The 25,571-nt window shown below is 44.0% G+C and overlaps 1 protein-coding gene across 1 annotated transcript in view; it reads left to right on the top strand.

Moving 5' to 3' along the window:
- Positions 1 to 25,571, top strand: part of BRD7 (bromodomain containing 7) — a 43,645-nt gene that overhangs the window by 17,788 nt on the left and 286 nt on the right. Inside the window, exons 5-16 of the mRNA XM_002721347.5 lie at positions 595 to 739; positions 5,723 to 5,833; positions 10,824 to 11,008; positions 12,400 to 12,523; positions 13,454 to 13,529; positions 16,974 to 17,081; positions 17,453 to 17,588; positions 20,086 to 20,197; positions 21,836 to 21,892; positions 24,238 to 24,349; positions 24,590 to 24,733; positions 24,906 to 25,049. Of these exons, the coding sequence (XP_002721393.2) occupies positions 595 to 739; positions 5,723 to 5,833; positions 10,824 to 11,008; positions 12,400 to 12,523; positions 13,454 to 13,529; positions 16,974 to 17,081; positions 17,453 to 17,588; positions 20,086 to 20,197; positions 21,836 to 21,892; positions 24,238 to 24,349; positions 24,590 to 24,733; positions 24,906 to 25,049 (1,454 nt within the window). The remainder of the gene's footprint in view (positions 1 to 594; positions 740 to 5,722; positions 5,834 to 10,823; positions 11,009 to 12,399; positions 12,524 to 13,453; positions 13,530 to 16,973; positions 17,082 to 17,452; positions 17,589 to 20,085; positions 20,198 to 21,835; positions 21,893 to 24,237; positions 24,350 to 24,589; positions 24,734 to 24,905; positions 25,050 to 25,571) is intronic.

Genomic DNA, 25,571 nt, shown 5'->3' with positions numbered 1-25,571 from the left:
GTTAGGTGGACTGTGTGTTAAAATGACCAATTTTCAAGGTATTTGCTCTGAAAGGTATTTCCAAGAGGTTATCCGGAGATGAATACTGTTGTTACCCATAGCGACTACAAGGCAGGCACCGTGGCTCACCATGCTGATCCTCCACCTGCAGCGCTGGTACCCCAGGTTCTAGTCCTAGTTGGGGTTCCGGATTCTGTCCCGGTGGCTCCTCTTCCAGTCCAGCTCTCTGCTGTGGCCCGGGAAGGCAGTGGAGGATGGCCCAAGTGCTTGGGCCCTGCACCCACATGGGAGACCAGGAGGAAGCACCTGGCTCCTGGCTTCGGATGGCACAGTGCGCGGCCGTAGTGGCCATTTTGGGGGTGAACCAACGGAAGGAAGACCTTTCTCTCTGTCTCTCTCTCTCTCACTGTCTAACTGCCTGTCAAAAAAAATAAAAATTAAAAAAAATAGTTACTAGTTTTCAAAATTCACTTCTTCAATTTTCCATGAAAAACATACTACAAATTCTTTGTACCTGTGAAGTTTCCTGTGGCTTCTGTAGATGTGTTTGTAGTGGAAATAAAATACAACATTGCCTTTTGCGTGTCTTCGCAGAAAAGACCCAAGTGCTTTCTTTTCATTTCCTGTGACTGATTTTATTGCTCCTGGCTACTCCATGATCATTAAACACCCCATGGATTTTAGTACCATGAAAGAAAAGATCAAGAACAATGACTACCAGTCCATAGAAGAACTGAAGGTAATTGTGTTTATGTTTTGATTGGGAAAGTACAGAGAGCTATGATACAAAATAACATCTTTTTTATTAAATTGAGAGTTAGACTCTTAGATCTTATACATGAAATTTGCATACTTTATATTCAGAATCTTTCTGATCTTTTATTTTACTAAGATTCGTTTATTTTAATTTGTAAAATATTTGTCTTTTCTTTCTTAGAAGACTTTATGAGCTTAGTTATACAAATAAGAAGAAATGAGCCCATTACTATCTTCTATTTATACTTTCCTTGATTACAATATATTTTTCTCAAGTTTAAAAATGAAAAAATGGTTTATTTTAACTTCAGATCAATGCAAGTAAAATTGATATTTTAATGAAAATTGAAAGTTTATTTTTCCATTTCTAGACATATAAGGTATACATAACTTCTCAAATGGAGAATAAATTGTCTTGTCCAGAAATACTAAAGGTTTACTTAGAGTTTTAAGTTTGATAAGTGAGTTGCTTCCTGGTATTAAGAATATTTTCTTCAACTTTAAGAAGATAAAATTTAACCTATAAGCCATCAAAATAATAATGTATCTAATGTTACAGTTGAGAATTTTTTTTCATCATCTTTCTGTAGTCTTGGTTTGTGTTGATTTCAGAGGTATTTGTTTTATCTTCCAAAGAGAAGGAACCATATTTGAAACTTGCTTTACACTAAATCAACCAAATGTAACTGATTTTGGTAATATTTTATCTCCAGTTTTTCCACGTAAACATGTTAGTGCTTATCTGACCTAAGGGTTAGACCCTAATTGGTCACCAAGAGAAAATAGCCGGTGCCGCGGTTCACCAGGCTAATCCTCCGCCTGCAGCGCCGGCACCCTGAGTTCTAGTCCTGGTTGGGGCGCCGGATTCTGTCCCGGTTGCCCCTCTTCCAGGCCAGCCCTCTGCTGTGGCCCGGGAGGGCAGTGGAGGATGGCCCAAGTGATTGGGCCCTGCACCCCATGGGAGACCAGGAGAAGCACCTGGATCAGCGCGGTGCGCCGGCCGCAGCGGCCATTGGAGGGTGAACCAACGGCAATGGAAGACCTTTCTCTCTGTCTCTCTCTCTCACTGTCCACTCTGCCTGTAAAAAAAAAAAAAAAAAGAGAGAGAAAAGGAGTTCGTGTTCTCTGGGGGCATGTGTATGGCAGGGCAGTTAAGACACCACTTGGGATCTCCTCCTTCTCTACTGCAGTGCCTGCGTTCCCATCCTAGTAGCTCCGTCCCAGTTCTACCTTCCTGGTAATGTGTACCCTGGAAGGCAGCAGGTGTAGACTCAAGTAGTTTGATCCCTGCCATCCATATGGGAGAATGAGAATGGGTTCCTGGCTCCTGGCTTCAGCCTGGTCCAGCCCTAGCTGTCTGGACATTGGGAAGTGAAGCAGCAGATGGGAGCTCGGTCTTTCATATAAATTAATTTTTTTTCTAAAGATTTATTTATTCGAAAGGCAGAGTTACAAAGAGCTAGGGGGTCTTCAATCCACTGGTTCACTCCCCAAGTGGCTGTGACAGCCAGAGCTGAGCCAGTCTAAAGCCAGGAGCTTCTTCCAGGTTTCCCCCATTTCCCACCCCTTCCCTCTTGTTCCCACCAATTAGGGTCTAACCCTTAGGTCAGATGAGCACTAACATGTTTATGTGGAAAAACTGGAGATAAAATATTACCAAAATCAGTTATATTTGGTTGATTTAGTGTAAAGCAAGTTTCAAATATGGTTCCTTCTCTTTGGAAGATAAAACAAGTACCTCTGAAATCAACACAAACCAAGACTACAGAAAGATGATGAAAAAAAATTCTCAACTGTAACATTAGATACATTATTATTTTGATGGCTTTTAGGTTAAGTTTTATCTTCTTCCCTCTCTTGTTCCCACCCTTCCTTCTGCTTCTTTTCTTATTTTTCTTTTAATTTTTGCGATAATATACTTTTTTTCTTTGAGGACAAGTTTTATCATTAATTGAAGAAGCACCTAAGGAAACAGGCAATGGAAATGGGCACTTAGACTTATCTAAAACTTATGAGACATAAGAATATCCACACTTAATATACTAATACAAGGTAGATCTTTGAGAACAAGTTTTACTGTTAACTCTCATAATACAACTCTTTGAGGACAGAGGTCCTCCATGGGAAGTTATTGCACAGTAACTCCTATTGTTAATTTAACAATTAACACTCTTATGTATGACGTCAGTGATCACCCAAGCCTCTTGACCTGAGTTGCCTAGGCTGTGTAAGCCTTTTGAATCCACCGAGTCTTTCAATATTTAGACAAAGCCATAAGCAAACTGGAAGTTCTCTCCTCCATTCGAAGAAAAGTACACCTTTTGATGACCACTTCTTTCCCTTGGGGTCTCACCCACAGAGGTCCTGCATTTAGGATTCTTTGCCACAGTGGTTTGGCTTTGCATGCCTGATATGCTCTTGTAGGCCTTTTGGCTAGACCAGAATGCCTTAAGGGCTAAAATTGGTCAGAGTGTTACTTTAAGCAATTGTCTTTCTATGAGTCTGCTGTATGGACTGCTTCCCATGTTGGAGTGTTCATGCCTTTTTAATTTTATTATTATTGCCAAACACTTAATCCTTTTTGTATGATCGCTTTAATGATTAATCCTGCCTATATGATCATTTTAACATTTAATTCCCTGTGATCACATTAACACTTAAAATGCTTTTTTTTTTTTTACTACCTTGCTTATGGGGATTTGACATCCTGTGGCAAATTTTTAAACTGTACCTTTAGAAGTAAGTCCATAGGAATGTATGCAGAACTATATAGCTTTATAGTTACAAACTTCATACATTTCATAATTACTACTTTAGGTACATGATGATTGTTTTACTATGGCTCTTGAATTTCTTCTCACATACTCTTAAGTAGAGCTCAGTTTACCTTTTTTTAATCCTGCTTATGTTTTAAGTACTTATCACTACTAAATAGTAGAATTTGATGGGTTTTGTCTTGGATTTGTAGGAGTTTGTTAGGGCACATGTTTTTCCTATTTTATTTTATTTTATTTTATTAATTTATTTATGGGGCCAGCATTGTGTAGCAGGTTAAGCTTCTGCCTGTGTTGCCCAGCATCCCATAAGGGTGCTGGTTCAAGACTGGCTGCTCCACTCCCAATCCAGCTCCCTGGTAATGTGCTTGGAAAAGCAACGGAAGATAGCCCAAGTGCTTAGACCCCTGCACCCATGTGGGAGACCCGGAAGAAGCTTCAAACTCCTAGCTTTGGCCTGGCTCAGCTCTGGCTTTTGTAGCCATTTGGGGAATGAACCAGTGGATGGAAGATCTCTGTCTCGCCTCCTCTGTCTGTAACTCTACCTTTCAAATAAATCTTCAAAAGAAAAAATTATTTACTTACTTGGAAGGCGGAGTTAGAGAAAGAGATCTTCCATCTGCTGGTTCCCTCCCCAAATGGCTGCAGCAGCCAGGGCAGGGCCAGGCCAAAGCCAAGAGCCTGGCACTCCATCCAGGTCCCCTGCATGGGTGTCAGGGGCCCAGGTACCTGGGCCTTCTTCTGCTACTTTACCCAGGGGCATTAGCAGGGAATTAGATTGGAAATGGAGCAACCAGGGCTCATGTGGGTTGCTGTCATCACAGGGGGCTGCTTAACTTGCACACTATACCGCCAGCCCCTCTGTTTTTCTTTAGTTCTTACTATTTTAACCTACTAAGCTTTGGCGTATCTCTCTCATTCATAGATACGAAATTTACTTAACCATCAAAAAGTGCAGTCAGTTGAAGTGCTCCAGCACATGTACACATACATTGACGTTTAAGCCAAAAAATATAGTTTTGATAATTTATCTGCTCCAGTTATATGTTTAACTCCTTGAAGTTATATGGTTAATTTCATAGTGACATGATTTTGTAACCTTCTGTAAATTTTGATAGCATCCAAACCCTGAAGAGAAAATTAGTGTGTTTTAACATTTTTGCTCAGCTATTTTGAATTTGGCAGAAGATGTTAATTTAACACTATTCCCAGGGTTCAGTCAGCATCTGAAATAAAATATTTAATGTCTAAATGGAAACTAAAGATGTTTTATAATTAAGAGTAGGCGCTGGCATTGTGGCACAGCAGGTTCAGCCACTGCCTCCAACACCTTTATCCCTTATGGGCACCAGTTCGTGTCCTGGCTGCTCTACTTATGATCCAGCTCCCTGCTAATGACCTGGGAAAGCAATGAGGGAAGGCCCAAGTGCTTGGACCTCTGCCACCCAAGTGGGAGACCCAGAAGAAGCTCCTGGCTCCTGGCTTTGGCCTGGCCCAGCCTAGGCTGTTGAGGCCATCTAGGGAATGAACCAACAGGTGAAAGTTCTCTCTCCCTCTGTCTTTGTAACTCTGACTTTGAAACAAATATTTAAAAAAAAAAATTTTTACATGAACTACTCAGCTGACATTATTAAGTAGGAGACAGGAGGAATATTTTCTTTTTGTGTTACAGTGAGATTATACTGAAGAATTCTATTTAAAAATTTCATTCTGGCATATAAAGTTTATGCACATGTGCTATAAAATGATTAAGAGTTTGGCAAAGAATGTAGCATAGTTAACTTCAGGCAGCATAGTCTCAAACTATGAAAAGCTTTCTGTTATTTAAATCACTTAATCTATAGTCAATGTTAATGAAATTTTTTAACCTGAATTACAAATCAGACACCCATGTAGTTCTCAAGTCTTTATACATTTGGTGTGAACTTTGGATTCCACTTTAGCTTTACTCTATATTTATAGTAAACACTATTTATTTAAAAAAAAAAAAAAGAATGTAGCTTAGTTAAGTAAATTTAGCAGTATTTTATTGGTAAGTCTTAAAACTTGTCAATTTGCTGTTAGTGTTTAATAAACCTTAAATAATAAGGGTGTTGTTTTTTTGAAAAAGAATCTGGGGGACCCGTATGGCTTCAAAACAGACTGTGGGGACTTTGTTTTGTTTCAGTGCGTTTTTCCTCTTCTCTCTGCAGGATAACTTCAAACTGATGTGTACTAACGCCATGATTTACAACAAACCAGAGACCATTTATTATAAAGCTGCAAAGAAGCTCTTACACTCAGGGATGAAAATTCTTAGCCAGGTAAATTTATTAAAACTCTGTCATAAATAACAATTATCATGTAATCCATATCCTCATGGTTGTTGGTCATAGTGATACCGATCCAAGTGTGATACTGATTTTGTTAGCAGACCATATTAAAGTAGAAAATATTAAATGAGAAATTAATAAAGAGAAGAAAATTAAAACAGGAAGATTATCATTTGGAATCAATACAAATCAATATTGACATTCACACAGGATTAATTCTGTCAAGGCTCTTAAATTGATACTCACTGGATAGACTTAGTTTTGTGAAGGGCAGCATTATTTTGCTGTGAAAAAAATAAACCTAAATTCCAGAGTGTGACTGAATGAATTGTAAGACCATTTAGAAGAGCCCTCTGTTTCCCTGTTTCTGTGTCATGATGAAATAAAACACCCTGGTCAGTGCTGTGCTTCTGAGTAAATTTTAGTACACTTTCTGATAGAAAGGAAAAGGAACATAATGTACAAATGACAAATAATTTCAAATAATCTGACAGCTGCCTTTCCACAAGAGCAGACTCTTCCCTGTGGCTGAAGATCGGTGCGGAGTGAGCATTTCTTGGAGAGGCTGTGCAGAGGCTCAGGCGCATCGCCGTGGAGCTCCGTGAGAGAGCTGTGGAACTACCGTAGATGGGGGCAGAAAACTGCTCGAGTGTTGTCCTGGGGCAGCAGCCTTGAAGGGAAAGTGGCGATGAGCAGAACTCGCAGGACGCGTTGTCGGAGGTTTCAGTAAGGGGAACCTCAGAGACTGCTTTAGGGAAGCTAACTCAGGGTGATCCTGGCACCGTGACAGGCAGGCAGTCACAAGACTGGGTTCTAGCTTAGTTCACTTGTACTACCTTGTGGACCCTGGGCAAGTCGTTAGCCACCCTGGGCCTCCATGTTCTTGTCTATAAAAAAAGAGGGTTTAATTTACATCTCCAAGATATTTTTAGCTTCAATGTTCTGATTATATAGATAAGAGTTAGAATAAGGAGGAAACTGAAAAGGAACAACAACATAGAAGAGGGATTTTATAAAGAAAAAAGTGAGTAAGTGTAGGACAGGTAGAGGGAGTGGGAATAGAATAGAGTTTGGGCTCAGACTGAAGGGAGTTGGAGGAAGGTAAGTGAGTTGTGCACAGCTGCATGTGGTTTCCAGTCGCTGTGCTGCTCAGCCGTATTACAGTTTTCTGTTTAAAGATGTGCTTGGTGCTGAGAGATTCTTGGATCCATTTACCTAGAGAAGGAAAAGCATTTGGATTGATGATTATTCTTGCACTCCTAATATTTAGACAGCATCCGTTCCCTCCCTTTCCTGAAGCCTTGGGAGACTAGTATAAGCTAGTTACCGTTTTAAAGCCAAATGTGCAGAGGAAGGAGGAATATAAAATTTTTCTACTCTTTGTAGGAAGACTATGAGAATCTAGAATCAAGCCATATTCTAGGGTTAAAAACCTGGAAATGCTTGTTTTATTTGAACTAAAATTGCATTCAGCAAATGCCATACTCCCAAATATGTACATTGCATTTTGAGGGAGAAAGTTTGATTTTTTAATCAACTTTGATTTGCCACTACTTTTACCTTCTTTACTGTAGTTAATAACATGCAAAAGATTTCAGTCACTGGGGGTGGGCTGGTTGGAAGCACAGAAAATGAGCTTTCTTCTCTACTTTCCCTCTCTCTGTTGTCATCTTTTTTTTTTAGCTCTCTTCCTGTTGAGGTAGGAGCCCTACCCATCCTGTGCTATAGCTTCCTGTTGATTGTTCTCTCCACCCCAGATGGGAGGAATCCTCACAACAGTGATTTTAAAATGTTTAAATTTAGACCTTCTGCGTTAATTCTGCTAAAAGCAGTGCTCCCAAGAGAGCACAACACATCCTTCCCCTGAATGGTATCTTTTCCAAGATTACTGGTTTTGAATGTTCACAGAAAATATTAGAGTGTCCATTCATCATTTTTTTTCAGTTTCACCTAAGTAGCAGCTCTTATTAGATGTGTTATTTTTATAAAGAAGGAACAGCTGAGAAGAACCCTTTGATCTCCTCAGTAAATACTTCAGAGTGCTGATTATAATACGAAGTCGTACAAACAGTACTGTTTGTAGCCTAGTGGCTTTGGAATCTGACCAATCAAGGTTCAAGACCTGGCTCTGCCTTTTGGAAGCCACCGTGACCTTAGGCCATGCAGCTTTTCTCAGCCTTTCTCAACCTAAAATAGGGATAAGAATAGTACTTACCTTATGGAGTTCTGTCTGGTACACACACAGTTAGGCCCTTAGTAAATGTTAGCTATATTAGTGACAGAGAATGGCCCTTTTAGTCATTTAAGAGTGTAAAATCAAGGGTCAGTAAGCAGCATGCTGATTGGAGACAGTTAGCAAAAGCAATCACAAACAAAAATGTTTTTAAAGTAAAATTAAACCTAACTCTTGTGACTTATTTCTAAGTTTAGAACATTTCTGTAATTGAATTATTTTAATTTTGTGTTGTGTTAAAACCACAGGGTATTCTTAACGTGGATTCTGCTTAATAAAATTCCGAAATGGAAATAAACGGTTCAGAGAGAATTTTGTGATCTAAGACCATTCATAGAGCAACAGTTACTGAGTATTTGCTATGTGTGGACCCTTATTTTAGGTAGTAAGGATAAAGAGATGACTAATAAGACCTAAGTGACATATTCAAGGAGAAACACGAATGACCCATGGCCAATTACAGAATTAAACTCACTAATGTTTTCAAAGTTTGTGGTACAGTACGAGATGCTTCTAAAAAATCAGATTGCCTTTATTTTAGTAATGATAATGATACTGTTCAGTTTGGCAACAATTCAGAGAAATATTCAAACACTAATTTAAATTGACACAGCTTTTCTGGAAGGCAGTTTGGCAATAGGTATCAAAAGCCTTAAAAATACTTGATCCCTTTGACCTAGTATTTCTGCTTCTAAGGATTTATCCTAAAGAGAGAAAAGATTCCTGGAGAGGTTTATTTACAGCGATGTTTATGGGACTTTGTAACAGCGGAAACTTGGAAATCTAAATATACAGTCATAGATTGTTAATTCAGTCATGATGCTTGCACAGGATTAAGTTTTTAAGGTATTTAATGATAATAGAGGGGAAAGTTCTATTATAATCAACTGGAAAATAATTTGTTAAAAGATTTATTTATTTGAAAGGCAAGAGTTACAGAGAGAGAGACCTTCCATCCACTGGTTGACTCCCCAAATGGCTGCAATTGGCCAGAGCTATGCCAATCTGAAACCAGGAGCTTCCTCTGGGTCTCCCGTGTGGGTACAGGGGCTGAAGGACTTGGGCCATCTTTCACTGCTTTCCCAGACCATAACGGAGAGCCGTTTGTTAAATATGTAGTGCCTAGAAAAATATTGGAATGATAAACTTATTAGCACTGTTCCCCTCTGGATGATAACAAGGTTTTTGTTTTCTCCTCTACATATACCTTTATTTGATTACAGTAATGTAATAGTTTTGGGCCAGCAGTGTGGTATAGCAGATAAAGCCACCACCTGCAATGCCAGTATCCCATATGGGCACTAGTTCATGTCCCAGCTACTCTACTTCCAATCGATCTCCCGGCCAATGGCCTGGGAAAGCAGCAGAAGATAGCCAGAGTACTGAGGTCCCTGTCACCCACATGGGAGACCTGGGTGAAGCTCCTGGCTCCTGGCTTTAGCCTGGCCCAACCCTGACCTATTATGCAGCCATCTGGGGAGTGAGCCAATGGATGGAGGATCTCTGTTTGTAATTCTGACTTTCAAATAAGTAAATTTCTTTTAAAGGATAGGAAAAAGGAAAATAGTTTTAAGATTACTTTAAAAGCCCAGTAAAAGTAACAGAAGGGCAGGTGTGTGCCCAGTGGTTAAGATACCTGCATCTTGTGTCAGAGTGTGTGGGTCAGATCCTGCCTCCACTTCCAGCTCAGCTTCTTCCTAAGGTCCATCCTGGGAGGTAGCATCCCTACCAGCCATGTGAGAGACAGAGATTGAGTTCCCAGCTTCCTGATTGGGTATGGGCCCAGTCCCAGCTGTTGTAGGCATTTGGGGAGTGACCGTCTCCCCTTCCTTGCAAATCAAATAAAATAAATAACTTAAAAAGAAAAAGAAATAGCAGGATCTGTGTTCTGAGGGTCTATCTGTACTACTAATAGAATATAGTGCAGTGAGAAAAGGCCTGTCATGAGTGACAAGAGGTCTGGTTTTAGTCACCAGTTCTGTGGCATGAGGGTGAGTCACAGAGCGTTTCTGGGCTGCACTGTTGTTAAATGACCTCTGGCCCTCCCCAGGTCTTAGTGTCTGTTAATCCACAGAGTCTGCCCTGCCGTGGCCGTGCAGCCTGCACTTCATATTTTACCCAGTGTCAGCTTGTCTCTAGGAGGAGCAGATTTCTCTTTTTAAAACTACCTTGAGACCTCAAGCCCTTAGCCACATGGCATGTCATTGCAGTGGAAAAGTAAGCTTGTTTCTCAAAACAGAAACGACTTCTTAGTTAGTAGAAACATTGTGCACTTGGAGAGAGGAGCTGTGCTGGTGAGTGTTGATTCTCCAGGCATCATGTTGTCAGTCCTGAGTGATCCTACGGTTCCACAATATAAAGGTGCCTTGTCTTCATACCCCCAGTGAGTTCTTAAGTTTCAGCAGGTCTTATAAATGGAAAAATCTCAGTGTCCTAGTAAACTAAATTTCACTTTCTAAATTCAAATTCAGTACCTCCAAGGATAGTTAATCTTAATTCATACTTTCTCTTCCCTTAACTCTTGTGCAGTAAAGTTGTAAAGCTGTCTCCTGTTGAAAATTAAGTTCTCTGAATTGAGGGGATAGATTTTTAATGTCCTGGTTCTTAAATAGAATACTTTGTTGGTATAATTGCTTTTAATTGTTTTTTTTTCCCTTGTTAATGACAAGTGCAAACTTACTGAGAAAAATGCATTACTTTAAAAGTGAATGGCAGGCATACAATAAGACTGTTTTTGAATATTTTTAGGAAAGGATTCAGAGCCTGAAGCAAAGTATAGACTTCATGGCAGACTTGCAAAAAACTCGAAAGCAGAAAGATAGGACTGAAACGGCACAGAGCGGGGAGGACAGCAGCTGCTGGCCGCGAGAGAGGGAAGACTCTGGAGAGACCGAAGCACAAGCCTTCAGAAGTCCCAATAAGGACAATAAAAAGTAAAGACTCTTTGGAATACTAAGGGTTAAACTGTCTTTCCAAACTGGAAAGGGGGGAAGTCGTGTTTCGGGGCTAACTTGGGAAGACTGTCCTCAGTCACTGGCGGTGGCCTCCTGTCAGGCAAGTCCATGTGCTGACGGGATGCCCTTTTCTGAGACAGTTCTCTGTGTGGTTGTCCACACATGGCTCAGAAAACAGATGGAAATGTGGATTCTTCCCAAAGTACTTTTAAAACTAGTAAATTGTTTTTAGGGACTCCTATTTTCAGTGAGTTTATTTAAATAGAACTATTTGTTTAAGAAAAAAATGTGTATTCGTTCCCTCATTCCATAAAGGAGGAGTTCAGCAGCGTAAGCACTGTTAGAGCTGCTCCCTACGTAGATGGGCTATCGGAGATGTGCATGGTTTCCACTAGACGTCAGCTGGAAGGAGCAGTAATGAATGTCTGGACCACGCAGGCAGTGGCCAGCGTGGCTGGACAGCAGTCACGTGCACCTGCTCAGACCACTGACAGCCAGCTCCGATGGCCCAGCACCTCACCGTCCACTTCGGGGAAAGGTTGTAGTTACCAGTTTGGATTTCTTCTCATGTTGCAGAGAACCTAATACCTGTGACAGGTTCTTTGTTCTGCTTTTGAGATTTACGCATTTTTAAGTGTCTATTTTAATTTTTTTTTTTTTTTTTTTTTTTTTTTTTTTTTTTTTATTTTTGACAGGCAGAGTGGACAGTGAGAGAGAGAGACAGGGAGAGAAAGGTCTTCCTTTGCCGTTGGTTCACCCTCCAATGGCCGCCGCTACAGCCGGCGCACCGCGCTGATCCGATGGCAGGAGCCAGGAGCCAGGTGCTTTTCCTGGTCTCCCATGGGGTGCAGGGCCCAAGCACCTGGGCCATCCTCCACTGCACTCCCTGGCCATAGCAGAGAGCTGGCCTGGAAGAGGGGCAACCGGGACAGAATCCGGCGCCCCAACCGGGACTAGAACCCGGTGTGCCGGCGCCGCAAGGTGGAGGATTAGCCTATTGAGCCACGGCGCCGGCAAGTGTCTATTTTAAATTTTAGTTTTAAAAGCTAAACTTTAAAGAAGCAAATTGTATACTCCTCCCCATTCAAGGTAATATTTAAGGTAGAATTCATTTTTGTGGATGAACCTAGAAAACCATTAGATGGGTAACACTGGACAAAGAAAGAGTTAAATAGCCAACATACTAGGTTTTTCTTATTGTTTGAGCATTTTGGGGGGCCCTTACCAGATCATTAAGGAGCAAAATTCTAATTGGGATGATAATACAGTTGTCTCCGCTTTGGTTGTATTTATACTTGGAATTCCTTTTAATGTTTTCATATTATTTGCTTTTTTTTTTTTTTTCACTTAGTATTAATGTGTATTTTCAGGAAAGATAAAGATGTACTTGAAGATAAATTTAAAAGCAGTAATTTAGAAAGGGAGCAGGAGCAGATTGACCGCATCGTTAAGGAGTCTGGAGGAAAGCTGACCAGGCGGCTGGTGAACAGTCAGGTGACCGAGCTTTTCTGTTCTCTCCTGTCCGCCTGAACCTTGCCCTTCAGGTTGTTCTGTGCTTTCATCCACACCTGTCGTGGAGCACGGCATCACTCAGGCAAAATTGGTAACATGTCTGCCGTTAGAGAGCATGACCCGTTTTATCCTCTACCACTAGGTTTTTGGGTTTGGGTGGTTTGTGTGTGTGTGTGTGTGTGACAGTTTGTTGCAAAATTGGAAAGTGAACTACTTTTTTTTAAGTTTGCGAGAAACATTCATGTTGTGGTCTTTTGAAATTGTTTAGCATGTTGGGTTTGTTTTGTTTTGTTTTGTTTTAAGATTTATTTACTTATTTGAAAGGCAGAGAGGGAGAGAGGTCTTCCATCCACTGGTTCACTCCCAAGAGGGCTGCAACGGCCAGAGATGGGCTGATCCAAAGCCAGGAGCCTGGAGCTTCTTCCAGGTCTCCCACTTGGGTTCAGGGGCCCAAGTACTTGCGTATCTCCCACTGCTTTCCCAGGCTGTAGCAGAGAGCTAGATTGGAAGTGGAGCAGCTGGGACACATGAGATGTCAGCACTGCAGAACGGGGCTTTAACCTGCTGTACCACATCACTGGGCCCAGCAATGTTAGTTTTAAGACTTGAAAACCAGGTGGATTTGTACATGACTTTGCGCAAGTCATTTCCCTTCCCTGGTCCGATAGTAGGCTCCTTTTCGGACAGTCAGGGTAGAACGAGGTGGACTTCAGGACCCACACAACTCTACAATTCTGTGGTTTCCCTAATCTCCATTTCTGTAGCCCATCAGCACCTGTCTGTGGAAACACATGTGAAAAATCAGCATTTTCATGTGATTTAGTTTGATTTAAAGTGACATAGGTGTGAGTATAGGTAGAATTGGGATGTAGAGGCCTGTTTATCTCTTTTGAATACTTTGGATCATTGCAGTGTGAATTTGAAAGAAGGAAACCAGATGGAACAACTACACTGGGGCTTCTCCATCCTGTGGATCCCATTGTAGGAGGTAGGTCCACAGTGAGAATGTGCATGAACTTGGTGCTGTGGGTAGTGGACAGCAACAGCATTTAGCAGGCCTGAAGGTCATCAAGCCCATCTGTGTTACTATCCGTGAAGCAGCTGTATTTCAAGGTAACAGCTAGCCTGACTTCCGTCGTCCTGAGAGAGGCACTGAAGATTGAGTTTTCTATAAACTCAAAGGCCATTTACTCACCAGTAGCAGAACCACAGGATTCAGCCCTGGTTTTGAGAGACTGGTATATCTGCTTGGTTATTTCTAGAGGGGTTTCATATCCTCATATCGCTTACTTTTTTTGTTTTGGTGAATAGAATTCATGAACGTGCCGCATAGCACCTTAGTAACGGAGTACTTGAACTTAATGAAATGTTTGGCACTGTGGTTAGTAAAAAGTTTATAAAGGTTGGGAATCTTACAGAACCTCACTCAGATTTTTGTTTTCTCGGATGGTGTTTTAGTGGCAATAGTGTAAGAAATATTTTGAAAATTAATGTAAGAGTAGGAACTTTTTGCCCTTCATTGGAGGGGAAAATCATGATAAGCTAATCTGAGATTGTTTATTCATGTAATACCCCTTTTTATATTGTTATGAAAAGAGATAATTGGTTATACAAAAATGAGTAACTACAGAATTTCAATATCACTTGCTCTGGCCTAGGTGCTGTCAAGGGTAGAGTTGCTTATATAGTGGGGGAGGGGTCATCAGCTCAGGAGTTGCCTTGGTATGAGCATTGCTGAGGACTGTCTGTGTCAGGCCTAAGTGCCCAGGAGAAGCACCCCTGTCATTGTACATAGCACAGGGCACCTACCTACTGTTTGAAGATGATATTTCGGTGATCCAGAAAGGTTAGTGGGAGAGAAAGAATGGCAGAGACAAGCATGACAGAACGTTAAAGTGCAAGCCATTTGGTGCATTTGAAGACAGGGCGAGCCCATTAAGCCCTCTGCAGGAGGACACTGACGGAGCGTGAGGAACCAGTGTTGCATTTTGAAAACAAAGTTCATCTTTTACTTTCTGTGAACTTTTCATAGTAGAATTATATATGATCATACATAGGTCAAAGTAACAGCCTCAGGATTGAGCATATTACCTTTGTATTACAGCTGTGTTGAAAATATGGTGGTAGGAGATGCAGCTGACTTGATTTAGGTGACTCTTTAAGACCTGCTTCTTTCTTGGCCATGTGTCCGCTCTCAGCTCTGGGTGTGGTTTCCTGGGTTTCCAGCTCCAGCAGGCATATCAAAGGCAAGCAAAGCCGACTGCACTCTTCATGGGCACAACAGCTTCCTCAATGGCCACTTCACTTGTTTAAGGAGCAAGATACCCCTGTTCATCTTCTCAGCTTCAGCCTCGTGGTAAAGCTACCCATACCTGTTAGGAAATCAAATTCTGGACTGTTCTCCAAGGAGAGGTCTGCTTTAGGCGTGTGAGGCACCCGGCAGCACTTTCCTCGCACGTCACCTTGGCAGCAGCCTCTGTTGCACGATGTGGATTTGCAGAAGCCAAGGGTCTTCCTCCAGAGAGAGTTCTTCCTGTTGCATAGTGCAGGATTTGGCCTGGTTCAGCTTTTTCCATTCTCATAGGTGCCCACCTCTTGTTCCTGTTCTTGTCCCATATTCCCGGTTTCATTACAGGGATTCATTCCTGGTTTATAGAGATCACATTTAAAAAAAAAAATACTTCTTTACTTGAAAGGCAGAGTTAAAGACATAGAAACAGAGAGACAGATCTTCCATCTGCAGTTTCACTCCCCAGATGGCTGCAACTGCTAGGGCTGAGCCAGGCCAAAGCCAGGAGCTTCTTCCAGGCCTCTCACATGGGTACTGGGGCCCAAGGATTTAAGCCATCCTGTGCTACTGTTCCAGGAGCATTAGCAGGGAGCTGGATTGGAAGTGGAGCAGCTGGGACTCGAACCAGCACCCACATGGAATGCCGGCATTGTAGGCAGCAGCAGCGTTACCCACTACACCATAATACCAGCCCCAGATCACATGTTTAAAGGCTGTCCTCCATTGTACTACAAGTATGCATTTCGTAGGTAGTAATTTATCCTTCGAGCATCGTGAGTTCTCTTCTCTCTTTCTTTCTTTCTTTTTAAGATTTATTTATTTGAAAGGCAGAGCATGGCAGGGGGCAGGGAGAGATTTTTTTTTTTTTTTTTTTTTTTTTTTGACAGGCAGAGTGGACAGTGAGAGAGAGAGACAGAGAGAGAAAGGTCTTCCCTTGCCGTTGGTTCACCCTCCAATGGCCGCCGCTGCAGCCGGCGCACCGCGCTGATCCGATGGCAGGAGCCAGGTGCTTCTCCTGGTCTCCCATGGGGTGCAGGGCCCAAGCACCTGGGCCATCCTCCACTGCACTCCCTGGCCACAGCAGAGAGCTGGCCTGGAAGAGGGGCAACCGGGACAGAATCCGGCGCCCCAACCGGGACTAGAACCCGGTGTGCCGGCGCCGCAAGGTGGAGGATTAACCTATTGAGCCACGGCGCCGGCCTGGGAGAGATTTTCCATCTGCTGGTTCACTTGCCCTAAATGACCCCAATAATTTGGACAGGGCCGGGCTGAAGCCAGAAGCCAGAAATTGCATCCTGGTCTCCCGCGTGGGTGTCCAGGGCCTGAGCACTTGGATCATCTGCTGCTGCCGCCCTCCCTAGCACATTAGCAGGGAGCTGGATCAGAAGCAGAGTAGCTAGGTCTTGAACTTGGTTAGTGTCACAAGCAGCAGCTTAACCTGCATCATGTAACTCATTTAAAAGGCAGAGTCGCACAATGGCCAGAGCTGCACCGATCCAAAGGCTGGAGCCAGGAGCTTCTTCCAGGTCTCCCACTTGAGTGCAGCAATCCAAGGACTTAGACCATCCTCTACTACTTTCCCAGGCCATAGCAGAGAGCTGGATGGGAAGTGGAGCAGCCGGGACTTGAATCAGCAACCACATGGGGTGCCAGCATCACAGCGCCGGCCCCTTAGTGAAATTTAACATGGTTGTAAAGCATTCCAGAAAGCAGTAAGCTATAATGAGAGTCCCAGGTTTTGGTCTTGGCTACATTCCTTTATGAGCTCTGATTTTCTTTCTTAGGTAGGTATGTAACCCACATCCGCCATCAGAGAACCGGAGTTTGATTCTTGGCTCCAGCTGTTGGCTTCAGTGTCTCGCTATTGCAGATCGTGGGAGGCAGCAATGATGGCTCAAGTAGTGGGGCTCCTGGTTCCGTCTCCAGTCGTGAGCCAGCCCCAGCCATTGCAGCCATCGGATGGGGGCAGTCTGTCTCATAGATAGATAGATGCATAAATACATAAATAAATGGACTTTCTAAGGGCTATCCAACCTTCACAGTCTTGTAGCTGACATGAATACACAGGAAAGCATTCAACAAAGTGCCCTATAGGTCATTACTACATATGCTTCCTTCAGTGTGCTCGGTTTTCTGTTTTAGAACCAGGCTACTGCCCCGTAAGATTGGGAATGACAACGGGAAGACTTCAGTCGGGAGTGAATACCTTGCAGGGCTTCAAAGAGGATAAAAGGAACAAAGTAACTCCAGGTGAGGCTCCAGCTCACAGTATTGTGGTTTCTCTTTCCTGTCTTAAGTTAGGGAAAGGAGTTGTAATCACCACTCATTGCTTTATTCATTAGCTCGCCTGATGATGTTTTTACAACATCACTTAGGTGTTTCATTAACTTCAGAAGAAAGTGGGAAGTCGAGTATTAGTATTCAAAATAAATTTTGTTCTTTTTCCCGCTTCCCTTTGTAGCAACTTTAATTGCAACTTTACAGAAGTCTGTTTGGGAGAAAATACTATCTTGAATATCTGTCAAAGCAGTCAAGTTAGAAGGAAGTAACCTGGTGAAACAAGTGGATAGATTGACATGTAGGTTAAAGAATAGCATTGCAGTGTTTAATTTTTCCAACAGTGTTGTACTTGAATTATGGACCCTACAGTTCTTATGCACCGCATTATGACTCCACATTTGCAAACATCAGCAAGGACGACTCTGACTTAATCTATTCGACATACGGGGAAGACCCTGATCTCCCAAGTGATTTCAGGTGAGTTACAAGCTAGCTAATCAATATTCATCGCACCCTGTGTCTCACAGTGTGCAGAGGTAACTTGGGGATGGCCTTCCAGTTGGTAGAAAGTGTTTTCAGTACCTTTTATTAATTGGCACATAGTTATCATCGTGTAATGAAAACTAAATATTTTAAAGAGAAAACTTGGCATTCGTAGCATTTTAATTGTTACAAAAAATGTTTTTGAAGATGCTGTGTACCTCAGCTGATTCACATTGAGGAGTTTGTTACTTTAAAATGTTGATGTGCCATCTGCTCTACTATAACAGTGTTGTGTGTCAATGAGTTGTGTTGCAAACTTGACCTATTTGGAAACCCACAATGCATTTCCCACAAGACAGGAAGTGAAGGACACAGTGGGTTCCTAAGGCAACCCACAACAAGCCTGGCTGAACCATCACATACCTGACAGAGCATTGCAGTCACTCTCAGCAGTCCATTTTTAGGTGTTTCTGTGGTAGGTTACAGAGCTTTGCATCCCATCAACATAATGAGCTGCCATCCTGATTCACATGGCTCTGGCTCAGGGAGGGGCATTGAGCCTGTGTTACTCCTCCTTGGCCGTGGCGTCTTGTTAGCTTTCATTATGGATCATTGACCAGTCTCCTAATTTTCTGACAAAGGGGCGAATATGAACAGATTCCCCAAGGCTTTGCTCTGGCGGTGGAGTTGTTACAAGGCAGGAGTCCCTAAATCAGAAACTGACTGTGGTTTCAGATCAACTCATTTATATCCTTTAGATCTCACCAGTTTAGACAAATTCTGGACTAGTCATCTGTACCTTCCACAAGTAGGTACTGTGTGCCCACTGTGTGGCAGGCGTTCTTGTAGCTGCTGGGGGTTCCATAGAGAAATTGGCAGACTGCGCCTCTTGTCAGATGGTGCTAAGTGCTTGGAGGAAGGGAAAGCCGCGGGAGAGGCCGGCAGGGAAATCTGCTGGTGACGGCTGAACAGAAACTGAAGGTGGGGAGGAACCCAGCCTTGCAGTGAAATAGCTGTGCACAGACTGCTGGACCCGAGGAACAGCAAGAAGAACCACAAGGAGCAGGAGTGAAAAGGAGCGTGTTTCAGAGAGGTAATCAGTGGGAGTGAAGCTTCGTAAGGGTGGAGTTCTGTTGTTAGACAGTACAGGCACCCATGTCTGGCTTATATTTTAAAAGGATCTATTGCTGCTGTGTTAAGAATAGACTGCAGGAGGACACAGTGGACCTGTGGGGTTGAGGGGCGTGCCGTTTGTTACGTGGTTTGGCCACCACGTGGGACAGCTGCATCCCCTACCACAGTGTTTGTGTTCAGGTCCTGGCTCTGCTTCCAACTCCAGCTTCCTGCTGTTGGGCACCCGGGGAGGAGGCAGGCTGTAGCTCAAGTAGCTGAGTCCCTGCTACCCATGTGGGAGACCCAGAATGAGTTCCTGGCTCAGTCCCGACTATTTGGAGTGTTTGGGGAATAAACCAGCAGATAGAAGATTTCTGTCTCTATGTCTTTGCTTTTCAAATAAGTTGAACCACATATACAAATAAAAAAAAATTTTTTTTGAATGGAGGAACAGAACAGACGAGAGTGGCAGTGTGTTGGAAAGTAGTCAGTAGTCTGCCGGTAGCATTGCTCTTACCCATTAAAGTGGGTGTGAGAGAGAGGTCAAGGGTGACTCTGGTGTTTGCAGGCTGAGCCAGAAGGATGTGGTTGTTATTTATGGAGAAGGCAAGACTTTGGAATATTGCCTTTGAGTGGAGATCCATCAGTCAGTTTTGGATATTTTAAATGTTTAAAATTTACTTTATTTGAAAGGCAGACAAAGATCTTCCATCTTTTGGTTCACTCCCAATTGTCCACAATAGCCGGGGCTATGCCAGGCCAAAGCCAGGAGCCTGGAATTCCATAGGGGTTGCCCATGTGAGTGGCAGGGACCCAAGTACCTGAACCATCACCTCCCTCCTGGGCTGTGCATTAGCAAGCTGGGTTTGCAAGCAGAGTTGGGACTCGAACCCAGGCACTCCCATATGGCATACAGATGTCCCAAGCCGTGTCTTAACCACTGAGCCAAATGCCCACTCCAGTTTTAGGTATTTTAAGCTTGAAATACCTGTTAGACATCCAGATGGAGTTACGCAGAGGGTCTGAGTCCAACTGGAGGTAGGACATTGAGAACTTTTAATGTATCTGAAAGTCTGAAGTGAATGGTGAAGTGCCGAGCAAGGATCCCGAAGGCCTGCGCTCCAGGCCCTCACCAGTGAGGCTTCAGTTCCCTCTGTAGGGTTCCCAGCAAGTTTCATCTTCACTGTTTTCTTGATACTGTTTAATTCTCTCATCATGCTAAACTTAACGTTAGTATGTAAATAAAGGGTTTTTTCTAGACAGAAGATTTTTACATCATGGCATATTAGCTAAGGCATCTAAGGGTAATGGCTGCAATAGGAAGATTAAGCCAGTGGAGATGATTTATATGGAAGTGACTTCTCCAACTCTCTTTCAGCATCCATGAGTTCTTGGCCACATGCCAAGATTATCCGTACGTGATGGCAGATAGTTTACTGGATGTTTTAACCAAAGGAGGGCACTCCAGGACCTTGCAGGAGTTGGAGACGGTAAGAATGCCGCTAAAGAAACATGGTAATTTATTGCCGCCCTCAAGTGTTAGTCACTCAGTGTTGTGAAACCATGGGATTAACCAGTGTGGCAGCTGAATCCGTTCCCCTGCAAAGGCAGCCCAGCGCTGGGGAGGCCATGGGTGCAGGACAGTAAACAGAAAGGAGTAACTCAGCTGCCAGGATCCACGGGCCAGAGCCTGGTCATTAGCTCCTAATCTAGGGAATGTGAGATTCAGAAGTGGAGTTTACAACTCAAGAACCAGGGTGCCACGTACCCTGACAAAAAAGGAAGTGCTTGCTCACTGGCTTGAAACTAAGTTGGCTGACATGATAGGGGATGCCCTTTTCCTTATTATGAGGTGAGAGTGCAGTGGTGGGAACCTCAGTTAGAAGTGAACAGCTTCCTTATTGCCGTCTTCCATTAGCACTTGTTAACTACCTCTAGTGCACTTGGAGAGAGTCTTGGTAGTTGTATCTTGAGTTGGACTCAAAGATTAGAAACAGAAAATGTCCCTCCTGGCGCAGGGGGAGTTGTTCTCCAGAACGTCCATATCACCATAGCAAGAGGAGCCCTGTGTCTGGGAGGTCCCCTGTCCACAGCTGCACAGGGAGCTGTTGCTCCGTGGGTGTCCTGGGGGCAGAACTAAAGTTCCAGATGACCGCCATAAAATCCTAGCACTTGAACTTTCTTCCCACAGCCTGAAAAAATAGTAAAGTTCACACTGGTTTGAGTCCTGGCTCCTCTGCTTCTGATCCAGCATTCCTGCTAATACACCTGGGAAGGCAGCAGATAATGACCCGAGTGCTTGAGCGTCTGCCACCCATGTGGGAGACCAGGATGGATTTCTGGGCTCCTGGCCCAGCCCTGGCTTTTGGGAGGATGTGAGAAGTAAACCAGCAAATGGAACATCTCTCTCTCTCTCCCCTTCTGCCATATGTCTTTCAAATAAATTAATTAAAAAGAAACTTCTAATTTATACTCTATCCTTCCTGTTGGTTAGTCTGAATGAATAACTCAGATAGTTTTCGTTTGGTGAATCTGACATGTTTCAAAATGCAAGATTTCTCTGCCCTTCAATCCAGCGGTTCCTCTTTTCAGAATTTATCCTAGGAAAAAAGAGTTAATATGTAATGTAATTATAATTTGTAGAAATTGACAGTTGGGTAAATAAATCGCAGTCCAGCCTTACTGTTTCTGTTTGCTGTCCGTGACACATTTGTCTCTTGTTTACATGTGCATTATCTCTAAGAGTGGGACTGGGAGGCGTTCACGTTCTCTGTGCATAATCATCTGCTGTGATCTCTGGTAATTGAAGACGTCCCTTGGGTTCCTTCCTGTCTTCTCCTCGTCAGAGATTTACTTGCTTTTGAAAGCAGACTCCACTGATTGAGATACTGATGCTTGTTTAAAGTGTAGCTTTTTGATCAGGCATAGATGTATCTCAACTCACAAAATACTTCAGAATGTTAATAATTATGTTTAATTCATTTTGCTTTAAAAAGTTGTAGTCCTGAGGTTTCTATTCTTAGTACTTCTTTCTCTTGCAGTGAAATTCGTTGAGTTTTCTGTTTTCCTTAATGTTTGCCTTTGCATGTATTTTTTCATTAAAAGATTGTTTTTCTTTATCCTCACAGTCATCACCTGAAGATGAGAGCCAGCCTAGGACCCTTGACACAGCGAAAGAAATAGAGGTAGCTGTTTTATTCTTTACAAGTAGTAGTCAAATTGAGAATAAGCTAAAAGTCCTAAACGATAAAGCTTTGTTTCAGGATAAAAATACTCATTCATTGAGACTCATCTGAGAGCAAAGAACATACCTCTGCCTGAAGGGGACTCAGTAGCAGCTAATGCAGTAGAGAGCCGGAGCAGCCACTGTGCGTGTGAATGTAGCGGCCGTGGGCCTAGGCTGGGGGCACTCACTGCCCTCAGCAGCTAAGATCTGTGCAGAGGGGATGCCGAGTGACCTGGGCCGGGAGGGTGACAAGGCCACTCCCAGCAGACAGGGACGGGCGTCTGAAATGGGCAGAACCATGCGGGAGCTCAGAATGAGTGACCTGAGAGGTCCCTGGGGAGAGACGGGCTGGTGAGGTGGCTGCGTGCATGAGAGCAGTCTCGCACAGTGCAAAGTCAGGCTTTTATCCTGGAAGGTAGGGTGCTGTGAGAACATAGGGAGAAGAAAAGGCGCTGTGAGAAGCTACAGGACTCGCTGCACCAGAAGTGACATGACCTAGCAGGTGAGGGGTGGGGGTAGTAGCATTGTCTCATGTGGAAGTACAGGAAGAAGACCCCGTGTTTGATGGGGAAGGAAGTTAACACTTGGTTGTAGATGAGGTGACTGGGACCAGGGACAGTGGAGGTACAGGCCTGCAGCCCGCAGTGGGCATCTGACAATTCCTGGTGTGCAGGGAGAATTTCATTTCGGTCATTAGCCTGGGCAAGACCCAGTAGGTCAGAGGGCAGTAGCTGTTGGAAGCAAGAGGAACAGGTCCCATAACGTGGTGGTGCGAAAGAGAGGCTTCAGAGAATCACATACAGGAGCGGGAGAAACTGGCTGGTGAGGACGGACAGGACGGGGAGACTTCAGCCCTGTAACTGAGGGGGAGAAAAATCCCACCCGACCTCATTTTGCAGTTTATCAGTGGGATTTACACCAGAGGAGGAGGAGCCAGGCAAGTTTGTGATCATAGTGGGGGCAAGAGGGAAAGACATTGGAGAAGGGACAAGAAGTTGGGGAAAAATGAAAGGCGGGCCAGCATTGCAGCGCAGCAGGGAAAGCTGCCTGCGACACCAACGCCAGCACCCCATGTGGGCACCAGTTTGTGTCCTGGCTGCTCTCCTTGCAATCCAGCTCCTTGGTGATGTCTGGGGCCACCCACATGGGAGCCGGAGGAAGCGCCTGCCTCCTGGCTTCTGTCTGGCCCAGCCCTAACCCTGCAGCCATCTGGGGGAATGAACTAGCAAATGGAAGATCTCTCTCTCTCTCTTTCTGGGACTCTTTCAAATAAATGGGGGCTTGTGAGGCGCCCACTGAGGTGGCAGAGCATAAATACGTGCTGGCACCAAGTTGCACAGTTCGTCAGTTTTCCTCTACCATATATTTGTAGCCTGTACATGAGTGGAAGTGGAGAAACCAGGTGTTCGGATTGGGCTGGCAGTGCAAGACCATAGTATAAATGGAACCGTTTACTCGGGTTACTTCAGTATCTGGTTCACCGTTCCTCAAAAGCATCGCTGAGGCTGAGGGGACTTGGGAGGCTTACAGTTCCAGATACAGAACTCTGCCCTCTCCAGGCTTGTTGCTTCCCTGCGGTGCTGCCAGCCTGGTTGGGGACCTGAAGGAGACTTGGCAGCGTGGTGCTGTGTTACAGGCCTGTGTGACCGGGTATGCTGACCTGCGGGCCTTCCAGTCTCGTACACGCCTGCGTTGTAATTGCCAAAAACGCCTCACTGTTCAGGCAGTAAGAAGGCTGTTGGTTACTTCAGAATGGTTGCGGTGTGAAACAAACGATGGAAATCGTCTAAAATACATTATAGTTCAGAGAGTATGGATTTATGTATACATTTTTTTTTCCAAACTACGGAATTAGCCCTTTTTATTATTTGAAAGAGCTACAAAGAGAGACAGAGATCTTTGATCTGCTGGTTCACTTCCCAGATGGCCATAATGGCCAGGACTGGGCCAAGCCAACGCCAGGAGCTTCTTCCGGGTTTCCTGTGTAGGTGGCAGGGTCAGTACTTGGGCCATCTTCCACTGCTTTTCCCAAGCCATTAGCAGGGAGCTGGATTGGAAGTGGAGCAGCCAGGACATAAACCAGCACGCATACAGGATTCTGGTGTCGCAGGCAGCAGCTCTACCCACTACGCTACAATGCTGGCCCCAGAAATAGTAGCCTCTTAGAAGTGTTCTGGGAAGACAGTATTTGTAGGTCTCAGAATTATGCCTCCTTAGTACTCAGGTAGAATAAGGTGGCCTGTACACACACCCATCTTGCTGATGTCAGTGAGCAAGCCAAATCCTCTTTTTCTTCTGAAACAGATTACAGAGATAGAACCAGCAGGGCGTTTGGACCCCAGCTCTCAGGACAGGCTCACAGCACTGAAAGCCGTCACGAGCTTTGGCGCTCCAGTTGAAGTCTTTGACTCGGAAGGTGAGTGCCTCCACAGTGTTGGTGGAAGCTCTAACACAGGCGGCGGGCTTATTGTCACAGCAGCACAGACTAACGTAGCCACGCACCACAAGAACATCTTGGCTGACTGACTGAAATGAACAGAAAGCGGATTCTAACAGGAAGTAGCAACTCCTTTGAGAGTAGGACTCGCTCTACCACACGAGGTCAACAGAAGTTGTGTCCACGGCTTCTTGAGCGTGTTCTCTTTCTTCCACCTAGAAGCTGAAGTGTTCCAGAGGAAACTTGATGAGACTACCAAATTGCTCAGGGAGCTGCAGGAAGCCCAGAATGAGCGCCTCAGCACCAGACCCCCTCCCAACATGATCTGTCTTCTGGGTCCCTCGTATAGGGAGATGCATCTCGGTATGTTGCCCCACCCCCACCTGAGGGAGCGCAGGAGTGGGAGCGTGAGGGAAAATCTGTAGTGAGTTTCTTGTTTGCATTTATCAATTCACTCTGTGTTTTTAAAAATTTTCCTAGAGTTGGAGCCATTTTCTGTTAACACCTCAGACCATTTTTATTTTTTTCTTTGTAGCTGAACAGGTGACCAATAATCTTAAAGAACTTGCACAACAGGTAACTCCAGGTGATATTGTAAGCACATACGGAGTTCGAAAAGCAATGGGGATTTCCATTCCTGCCCCCGTCGTCGAGGACGGCCTTGTGGATTTAACAGAAGGTACACAGCCTGTTTCCCGGGGAGGGCGGGAGGCTGTCATGAATAGATGTCCTCTGCCCTCAGATAACATTTGGGGACTTTGATTTTTTTTTTAATTTTTTTTTTTTTTTCAATTGGAGCTCTCATTCAGACATACTCCCTACATACTCAGCACAGCCCAGGCTGGAGCAGGCTGGAGCCGGTTTCCCACACAGGTGGCAAGGACCCAGGGGCTTGGGCATCACCTGCTGCCTCTCCTGGTGTGCATTAGCAGGAAGCTGGGTCAGGAGTGGAGCCAGGACTTAGCCTCGGCTTTCTCCACGGGAAGCAGGGGCTTCACTGCTGTGCCACACAGCTGCCCTCTGTGTCCGTAAGATGTAAAGCGGCCTTCAATTTTCTTTCCATCTTGTCTAAAGACTTTACACATTTGCTGAAAAAGCTGTAGTAATAATAACAACCAGATGATGCACCTGCTCTTACATTGAATGTAGCAAAGCAGGGCTGTGCCAGCTGTTTTCTAGCTTTATCGTCGCTGCCCTTTTT

The sequence above is a fragment of the Oryctolagus cuniculus genome, chromosome 18, assembly GCF_964237555.1.
Source record: "Oryctolagus cuniculus chromosome 18, mOryCun1.1, whole genome shotgun sequence".
NCBI classification, from domain to species: domain Eukaryota; kingdom Metazoa; phylum Chordata; class Mammalia; order Lagomorpha; family Leporidae; genus Oryctolagus; species Oryctolagus cuniculus.
The sequence above is the reverse complement of the archived record's forward strand: the minus strand, read 5'-3'. Positions and strand labels throughout refer to the sequence as shown.